The sequence below is a fragment of the Penaeus vannamei genome, chromosome 17, assembly GCF_042767895.1.
Source record: "Penaeus vannamei isolate JL-2024 chromosome 17, ASM4276789v1, whole genome shotgun sequence".
Taxonomy (NCBI): domain Eukaryota; kingdom Metazoa; phylum Arthropoda; class Malacostraca; order Decapoda; family Penaeidae; genus Penaeus; species Penaeus vannamei.
Window position 1 is genome coordinate 22,758,967 of NC_091565.1, and position 10,000 is coordinate 22,768,966.

Genomic DNA, 10,000 nt, shown 5'->3' on the forward strand with positions numbered 1-10,000 from the left:
AAGCTCAAGCTGTGCACGGAGCACCTTGTTCTCCTCCTGTTCCAGGGCAGCTTCAGCTTCCTCAAGGGCAGCCTGAAGTTCCTCCTTCTCAATCTCAAGGCGTCTTGCATTCTTCTGGACCTCATGGAGGGATCGTCCACCTTCGCCAATTTGATCCATTAAGTCTTTGATTTCATCAGCGAGATTCTTGTTTTCACGGCGAACAGAATCAAGTTGCTCAAGATTCTCTTCATAGGCGGCCTTGATTCGGAACAGTTCAGTAGAATAGTTACGACACTCCTTCTGTGAAGCCTCAAGTTCAGCAGCCAAGTCGTCAACCTTCATCTTCCACTCACTAATGATTCTATCAAAGTTCTTTTGCTTCTTTTCAGCAGCATCAGCCAGAGCTTGTGCACGTTCGCACTGAATTTGCATGTCCTCCAGTTCAGTGTTGATGCGCTGCTTTGCTTTCTCAAGATTCATATTCTTAACATTAAGTTGTTCAATTTGCCCTTCAGCTTCCTCAAGTCGAGCAGCCAACTTCATGCGCGATGCTTCAAGCTCCTCAACTCGAGCGATTCCTTCAGACTCATACTTAGCACGCCACATCTGTGCCTCAGTGTTAACCTTAGACAACTGACGCTGCAGATTAGCTTTGCCTTCACTTTCCTCATCCAGTTGTTCACGAAGACCGTCAATATCATGCTCCAGATTACGGAACTTGCCAAGAAGAGTGGCGCGCTCCTGTAGGATACATACATGAATATTGTTAGCAATTTACATCAGTAACAATAATGATAAAACTATCATGATCTATATATTCAATATTTAAAAAGGATGTTTCTACAATGTGTGCAAATTATATATATGAAATACAATTTACAGCACTACCCTGCTCTCATCATCAGCAAGCTTCCTGGTGTCTTCCAGCTGATTGGACAGAGACAGCTTGATCTTGGACAGCTGACCAATTTGGCTCTCAGCCTCTTCCAGTTGCCGGAGAAGGTCGGAATTTTCAACTGCAAGTTTCTTTTTTGATGCATCAAAGTCGTTGAGGGTGCGGTTGGCTTCATCAAGTTTTGAATGAAGCTCATTAGATTGGTGCTGCAGTTGCTTGATTGTTTTCTCACCGGCCGCCTAGAAAAATTATATTTAATGAATATTTGTAATTTACAGTCTTTACTTTTACATAATGTAATTTGTAACTGTAAAATCCAGACCCGTAAAGTAGATCAATGTAACCGATCTATTTATGTAAATACACACGTGTGTGTATATATATATTTATTTATTCAAAGAGAGAAAAAGTGTGTGGAATAAAACTGGCTTTGCAATCGCAATTTCCTTGGTTCACACCCCATCGACCTTCTCAGCCCACTCAGCTGCGAGTGAGTTCTAACATGCCGACGTCAGTTTATTAGGTACTGGTCACCCTACCGCACCATCAGACCTGTTCCTCTTCAAATATGTCTCCCATGTCCACTTTAATATGGGATCAACTTTGCCTTTGACATATATATATATATATATATATATATATATATATATATATATATATATATATATATATATATATATATATATATATATATATATATGTATATATATATATATATATATATATATATATATATATATATATATATATATATATACATATATATATATATATATATATATATATATATATATATATGTATGTATATATATATATATATATATATATATATATGTATGTATGTATTTATATATATATATATATATATATATATATATATATATATATATGTATTTATATATATATATATATACATATATATATATATATATATATATATATACATATATATATATATATATATATATTTATATATATATATGTATGTATGAATATGTATTATATACACATGTGTGTATATATGTATATCTGTCTGTCTATCTATCTATTTGTATGTATGTGCTTAAAATTATAGTACAGTTACCTTGTCACGCATTAGAGAGTCCATCGCAGCTCTTGCATCATCGGCTTCTCTTTTCATGGCTTCCTTGTCCTTCTCAGTCCTGAAAAAATAATTTAAGCTTAGTCCTTTATTATTAGAATTTAGAGATATATGAATAAAAAGAGAAATGTTCTCAGAATGGCTAAAAGGTATCTATAGATTACCTAGCCTTCATTTTGTTGAGATGGTCAATCTGGTCAGACATTTCACACACAGCATCATTGTGCTTCTTGCGAAGATTAGCTAGTGAAGCTTCATTTTGAATTGTTGCTTCCTCAAGATCACGACGAAGCTTAACTAGTTCAGCTTCACGTTTCTTATTCAGCTCAATCTGAGCAGCAGTAGCACCTCCAGCTTCATCCAGACGTTCGCCAAGTTCCTCAAGTTCACGGCCGAGAAGAGTCTTCGACTTTTCAGCCTTTGAACGAGCCTGGCGCTCATGTTCCACTTCTTCCTCAACCTCTTCAATGCGAGCTTGCATTTCCTTTACTTGTTTCTGCAACTTGGAAACTAAGCCTTGCTCATCTTCGAGTTTGCTAGCAACTGCTGCAATCTCCTTCTCCTTACGTTGGATAGTCTGTTCACATTCCTTCTGATTTCGCTCAAGATCAGCAACAGCCTCTTGCGTAAGCTTAAGGTCGCCTTCAACCTTTCTCTTTGATTTCTCCATCTCACTTCGCATTTTCTTCTCTCGCTCAAGAGAATCTTCAAGTTCATCAAGTGTTTGCTCAAGCTTGGCTTTGACTTTGTTGAGGTGGTTGCACTTATCCTCCACATTCTGGAGGTCTTCTGCTGTCTTCTGGTTGCACTCTTGCAGATGTTTCTTTTCCTTGTTGATCTTGTTGATGAGTTCGTCCTGATGGGCAATCTCATCGTTCAGGTTGCGGATCTGATGATCTTTGGTGTTCTTGTCTTGCTCGGACTTCTGCATAGCAAGTTCAAGATCCTCAAGATCTTTCTTAAGACCTGAAATTTCTTGGTCAGTCTTCTTCTTTCCCTGGAAGAGCTGATTGCGAGCTTCCTCCTCCTTCTGAAGACGGTCATTCGTTTCCTGTAATGGTGTTTGATATATAGAGATGTTTATAATATCTAATGATATTTCCTTCGTTATTTCAACACTGCAGCGGTCCTTAGATTATTATCCCCATTACTGTTGCTAGTATTTTCATACTGTAAACCCTTTTACTTACATTCAACTGAGCCTCAAGATCAGCTTTCTGACTTTGGAGTTTAGCTTGCTTGTCCAGAAAGTCGGATACATTGCCTTTTGTTGACTCAAGGGCCGCTAGTAAATTGTTCTTCTCTTCCTGCAGTGATGCATTGGCGGTCTCGAGTTCCTTGCGCAGTTTAGCTTCACGTTCATAGTCTTCCTGCGCCTTAGCTGCCTTCTCCTCGAGCGCGCGCATCTCGTCCTCGACGCGAGTGACGTTGAGGAGTGGCTTGACCTTCTGCCACATGCGGTACCAAGCCCAGTTACGGAGCTTGAGGAACTTCCTTAGGTTACGCTGAACAACAATGAGGGCAACACGCTGCTCTTGGAGTTTCTGGTATTGGATACGGCTGGTGTAGCCACGAATCCATGCCTGCATCCAGGATAAAACCTGAGCCAGACGATCATCTCGAATCTCCTCAAGAGAACCTAGGACACCAGCTCGGAAGAACACCTGAAATTTCAAAAGAAATTAATGATAGATGGCAAATATGTAATGAAACTGGAACATCAATAAATATAGAGTCAGATAAGATCTGTAAATCTCGTTACAAAAGAATACTTAGATGCTTAAATGGGCTGTTTTCTCAACACACATTTCAGGAATATGATAATTAAAGAAACGGTTGCATAAGAGAGAGAGAGATATTCCATGTGCGCATTTATCCTTCATTATTTTCTTACCTTGGTATTGCCAAGACGGTAATTCTCTTCTGGCAGTTTAACAGCTTCGAGACAGACAGCTGCTGCATTCTTATCTTCGTCACAGGCGGCCATGGCCTTTGCAGCCAGAATACGGTAGCTAGAAGAGAAAATACTCTTACTTTTGATGTTTTTTATATTTATTTGGAAGGCTTATAAAGGAAAAGGATGTCATATTCTGTGATAGTCTTCCCCATATAATTAAAACTCACCGATGCCTGAAGTCAGGGTAGAGCATTCTGTTGGGAAAGCCCTTTCGGCAAATACGGATGCCCTCAAGCACACCATTGCAAGTCAGCTGATGCATAATCAGAGGAGCTTCAACGACTCCTACAAAGAAAAGTGTTTGGTGTGCATGATTATATTTTCCTCAATAACAACACTGTCTCCTCAAAAAGACAAAAGACTATAAGAAATGTATTTCTTCTAACATGGGAAATATTCGTATTGAACTATTAACTTACCAGGAGATTTGGTCTCGTTGGGTACGATACAACGGATGAAGTGAGGCTGAGTGGCATTCAGGGTTTTCATCAGGTTGTTTAGTTGCTCCTGAGAGTGTGAAATGAAAAGTTATGGGTGGCATATTTATCCTTTTCTTGCATGTCTGTATATATTTCATATATTCATCTTGAAAAAAGTAACAAGGAACACTTAAGGAAATGCCTATAGTTAATTACCCTGTATCCAGATGACACAGTAGTGAAGCCACCTCCCTTCTTGCCACGGCCGCCTGAAAGAGATAACAATGATATTATTGGTTTACATGGAGCTGTACTTTTCTTGTCTCACTACAGCCTTCAGTGACATGAGAAAATAATTCAGTTAAAAGATAAGTAAGGGTGAAAATGAAAGGTGATTTCATACCTTTGCCGCCTGTCGCGTCACCGGACTGGCCAGGATGGTCAGCAAACAGCTCCACAGTGAGGCTGTTGCTGGCCTTCTTGAGTTGATCGACGACTGTGTCATTGAGGGGATCCTTGTTCTTTTCCAGCCAGCCAGCAAGGTTATAGGGCACAGTACCGGCATAGTGAACAATGGCAAAGTGGGATTCCTTCTGGCCTGGTTTAGCTGGCTTGGGCTTGATGAAGTTGGACGACTTGCCCAGGTGGTTGACCTTCAGCTTTTCCTCAAAGGTCTTATCAGTTGCCTTTGGGAACATTGACTCTTCTTCTAGGATAGACAGGAGACCTAGAGGCTGCAGGAAAGTAGTGAATGGCACATATGTATGTAGTACCGATAGTAATCAGACTAAACCCGTTTTATAGTTAACGAAAGTTATATTTAATGATAATTAATGCAGGCATATAGGATCATTTTGCCCTAACTATAGTTGAGGTGAAGTGAAAATATATCTATATTTTTATTTTTTCACGTTTTACCTGTAGAATCTTTCCAAGAAGATCCAGACCATTTCATTTTAACTGTTAATAGCAATTCGTGTATGTTCTTTCACAGGCAGAGCTGGAGAGTCCTACATGCAATCCAATGGTGAGATTGTTCCTCATGCTCACGCTGCTGCTGGGGAATGGTCAAAGCAAGATGAATGGTCTTACAATTAATCTCACCTTGAAGGAGTTAGGGGGACAGGTAGAGTGGAAGGAAAACAGATTATTAGGGAAGGGAGACAGTCATAAGTGTATTTATAGCCTTAGATCTGCAGGGTGCAGAAATAAGAGGGGTCAAGAAAATGTTGTAGTTATCCACACTCGTTCCACTGGTATTTGGTGTACATATTACTACTCAAAGAGTAGTAATATGTGCACCATGCTCATGAGGACTTGGAACAAATAATCAACAAAGTCGTTCATGGTTTCTCTTGAGACTTTCTCAATTATTTTCATTCGTTAAGGTCATGAGAACCACAGAAATGGTATTAGTTTTACACACAAACAGCAATAAAGTAAATCATCATCTATAGGTATAAATTCCTAAACCTACATTTGTAAGCATTCCTTGAATAAGTAATAAAATATTTTTAGAACATTGTATTGATAAATACTGTATATATGAAGTGAATGGACACAAAGGCTCATCCCAGTCTTCTATATATCTGTCAGAGCTTTAGTGTTACTTTCAGGAAGAAATATTCTACCTATGCATCATCCAATACATATTTCTATAATCATCTCATGGTGTATCTTTGATAGTATGTATAGCACATCAAACACATCTGTCATAACGGGTTTTACCCAGTGTCTGCATTTGTGCGTAGATGAATACAGGAAAGGGGGTTTTGTTGGTACACACAGAGCAGGTATGGAAGAAAACAAAAAGGAATGTCTGTATAACTTAAAGGCTGTTTTCATGCAGATTGATTACCTTCTCGAAGAGATCGATACAGGCCTGCAGATCCATACCGAAGTCCACGAAGGTCCAGTTGATGCCTTCCCTCTTGTATTCCTCCTGCTCCAGCACGAACATGTGGTGGTTGAAGAACTGCTGCAACTTCTCATTACAGAAGTTGATGCAGATCTGCTCGAAGCCATTGAACTGCATTCCAGACAAAGAGAAAACATGTAATACCTTAAATTGATATATTTTACGAATTCTAAACACAACACACAAAATTCTACCACAGAGAGAGGTATAACAATGATTTTCGGCTACTTACATCGAAGATTTCAAAACCAGCAATGTCGAGCACACCGATGAACATAACGCGCTTCTGACCAGTCTCAAGAGTCTCGTTACACTTCTTTACGAGCCATTTGAAGTTGCGGTCATATATAGCCTTAGCCAGAGCACCAACAGAGTACGAGACCTGGTCGACGTTCCTACCCTGAGTGACGAACTCGGCACCGACCTTGATCTTAGGCTTGCAAAGATTCTTGTAAAGTTCATCCCCATCGACACCAAGCAATTTTGCGACAACATGGCCAGCCTAAGAAGAAACAAATGATTGTAAATCATATCCGAAAGACTGCAAGGTTGTTCAAACTAAACATAAACAGAAGAAAATATATGATGATCTCAGTTTATTACCTCAGTACCATCAGGTTCGGCCTGCTCCTCTCGACCCCTTTGCTTAAACTTGCAGGCTCCGAAGTGCATGACAGCTGCAGTGACCTTATAGCAGTTGTCTCGGTCTTGATCAGAGAAGTTGAGGATCGTAAAGGCTTTCTGAAGATGTAGAGATCCGTTATAAATATAAGGCATTACAAATCAATTTCTGTTAAATTCCGCCAAGGCTGAAAACCGACCTGAAAAAATATGTAAACAATAAAACCACCTTTCGGTCAAATTAATGTTTGCTTACATGTGTGAAGTCCATCTCTTCTTTGTCGTCAATGGAAGCAACAGTGACCTTGCCCTGTGACACATAGTAGTAGTCGTAAATGTCATTGCTCAGGAGACACAATGCTGAAAAGTTGAAGAATAGCATTGTGTTTATAAATTTACAAAAGTAACCTGCTTCTGTCTGTCTAAAAAAAAATCATGATGTTTAAGTTCTATATTCATCATTATATTATGTATACCTTTATGTTATTAGAAAGGAAAATAAAAATATTTCAACCTTAATAATGCTACTAATCCAACAAGATTTTTTTTTTAAATGCAGTTTTTTCTTACGCTTGATTTCGGGGACGTGGTCGGACATGAGCTGGTAGAAGATGTGGTATGAGCGCTCGAGTGACTGCTGGGAGATGACGCGAGCCTTCTCCAGCAGGTACACTTCGATGTCACCACCAGACAGCTTAGCAGATGGACCGAAGTGGATGCGGATGAACTTGCCCTTTTAACAGAAAAATATACGTACTTTATTAGTGGCTGGGTTAGCTTCACATTCAGTATATGTCGCCAGTGTAATTCAGAAATGCATTGCAGATCGGTTAAGAGTGACAAGCACGTACGAATCGGGAAGAGTTGTCATTACGGACGGTCTTGGCGTTACCAAAGGCCTCCAGTACAGGGTTGGTCTGGATGATCTGGTCCTCCAAGTTCTGAAGAAGGGAGTGAGTTCAACGTAAGTATGAAGCTTCTTCAGCAGTCAGCCGACCTGACAATTTGTGCTTTCGTTACAAGTGATATTATTGATGAATTTATCGTATTAGGTTATGTAAAATATATTACCGGCTTAGTCTCGTCGTCCTTCTTCTTAGCAGAAGCGCCGACGTTGGCGAAATAGGACAGCACTTTCTTTGTGTTCTCAGTCTTGCCAGCACCAGACTCTCCGCTGAGGAAGAATGCTTATATCTGATATATGTTAAGGTAAATATACACGTACACATGCGTATGAAGTGGAGTGTGTGTGTGTGTGTGTGTGTGTGTGTGTGTGTGTGTGTGTGTGTGTGTGTGTGTGTGTGTGTGTGTGTGTGTGTGTGTGTGTGTGTCCGCTGGCATTTGATTTTGCCTATTCATATGTGTTTGGGAACAATAAGTGATAGCTATTAAAATATTTTATATCATTGGATTAAAATGCATCAAATTGTTCGGGATTACTACTTCACTCTAAATATTATCCGTTCAGAAATATTGATAATAAATCAAAAACGTTATGAAATTAGTTGCATTTCTTACGTGATCAGCATGGACTGGTTTTCACGACCTGAAAGAGGGGAGAAAATGAAGACATTCATGTATCTGTGAAATTAAATTGTTCCCTGTAATGCATACCCACTGTCGCAATTTATTTGGAAGCAACCATCAGTCATTTACTATGTGAAATTATCACCAAGCTCACGGAAACTTACACTGCACCATGGCCGTGTAGGCGCCGTCAGAGATGGCGAAGAGATGGGGAGGCACCTCATTGCGCCTCTTGCCCTGGTAGATCTTGACGACGCGGTTGGTGTAGATGGGGTAACGCTTATAGGGGTTGACGGCGATGCAGAAGAGACCAGAGTAGGTGTAGATTAGTCTTGCTTGGTAACGAGTCTTCAGGTTGTACAGGACGGAGGCATCGTTAAGATAGGTCAGATTGGACATGTCCTCACATTTTTCGTACTTGGGAGGGTTGACCTGAGTCACCTGGTCCTTCTTGAAAGTCTTCGTTTCTCCTTTCGGAAGGGCAACAGTAATCAGGTCCCCCTTGGTGCCCTGGATCTCACCCTGCACATAGCTCTCCTTCTCGTCGGGGACCCAGCAGGACTTCTTCGGGTCGTAAGGCTTGGTCTGGTCGATGCGCTTCTGCTCCATGGAGACGAACAGGAACTCGGTGGGGTCGGGGTCGGGCCCGGTGCTCTTCACGATGTGGCCAGGCATGGTGGTGGCTCTTGGTGTTGTATGTAGAAGTCAAGACTCACGGATTCAGCTCTGGAACTCTGCAAAATAAGTAAATTTTGTTTCTATGAATATACAGGTGCGCGTGTTTCTGTGTATATATCTATCGGTTCCAAATATCAATATATGGACGGAAAGAATGATAGATAGACATGTATATATACATGCATACTTACGTGTGTGTGTAAGATTATGTATGTATATATATATATATATATATATATATATATATATATATATATATATATATATATATATATATATATATATACATACATACATATATATACGCGTATATATAAATATATAGAAAGATAAATTGATAGTACATTCCAGTTTAGAAAGCTTATGCCAGTAATAAAAGCTATGATTCAGTTACAGATAAATATAATTTAACTAACGCTTCATTGTGCGACTTACTTTAGTCATTCTGAATATTGCATGATACTGCATATTCACTGCATCAAGTCACTTAACTGGTACGTATGTAAATACTATTCATATCAATGTATATCCATATCTCTATTCGTATATGTATATTTTACCTACACACACACTCACATTTACACAGACAGACACGAGTATATACATACATATAAATAAATATATAAATATACTGACACACATGTATGCATGTATGTATATTTTAGGTTGTCGTTGTATGGTGCGAATGCACACAGCTGGTGGCCAGGAAGGAATCAGAACAGCTTCGAGTCCTTGCTCTGGTTCGTGAAAAGGGATTAGTCTCCAGTCCACAAGTATGTGTGTGTGTGTGTGTGTGTGTGTGTGTGTGTGTGTGTGTGTGTGTGTGCATATATATATATATATATATATATATATATATATATATATATATATATATATATATATATATATATATATATAT

At 39.3% G+C, this 10,000-nt stretch overlaps 1 protein-coding gene across 1 annotated transcript in view; it reads right to left on the minus strand.

Annotated features, from left to right (window-relative positions):
- Nucleotides 1-10,000, minus strand: part of LOC113816521 (myosin heavy chain, muscle-like) — a 16,228-nt gene that overhangs the window by 5,809 nt on the left and 419 nt on the right. The window contains exons 2-20 of the mRNA XM_070132487.1: nt 8,586-9,155; nt 8,413-8,440; nt 7,966-8,068; nt 7,746-7,835; nt 7,465-7,627; nt 7,151-7,254; nt 6,877-7,014; nt 6,506-6,775; nt 6,214-6,384; nt 4,759-5,089; nt 4,572-4,624; nt 4,356-4,443; nt 4,104-4,221; nt 3,874-3,991; nt 3,170-3,643; nt 2,144-3,030; nt 1,962-2,040; nt 871-1,116; nt 5-723 (exon numbers count right to left, since the gene is read on the minus strand). Coding sequence (XP_069988588.1) covers nt 5-723; nt 871-1,116; nt 1,962-2,040; nt 2,144-3,030; nt 3,170-3,643; nt 3,874-3,991; nt 4,104-4,221; nt 4,356-4,443; nt 4,572-4,624; nt 4,759-5,089; nt 6,214-6,384; nt 6,506-6,775; nt 6,877-7,014; nt 7,151-7,254; nt 7,465-7,627; nt 7,746-7,835; nt 7,966-8,068; nt 8,413-8,440; nt 8,586-9,096 — 4,691 coding nt within the window. The 5' untranslated portion in view covers nt 9,097-9,155. The remainder of the gene's footprint in view (nt 1-4; nt 724-870; nt 1,117-1,961; nt 2,041-2,143; nt 3,031-3,169; nt 3,644-3,873; nt 3,992-4,103; nt 4,222-4,355; nt 4,444-4,571; nt 4,625-4,758; nt 5,090-6,213; nt 6,385-6,505; nt 6,776-6,876; nt 7,015-7,150; nt 7,255-7,464; nt 7,628-7,745; nt 7,836-7,965; nt 8,069-8,412; nt 8,441-8,585; nt 9,156-10,000) is intronic.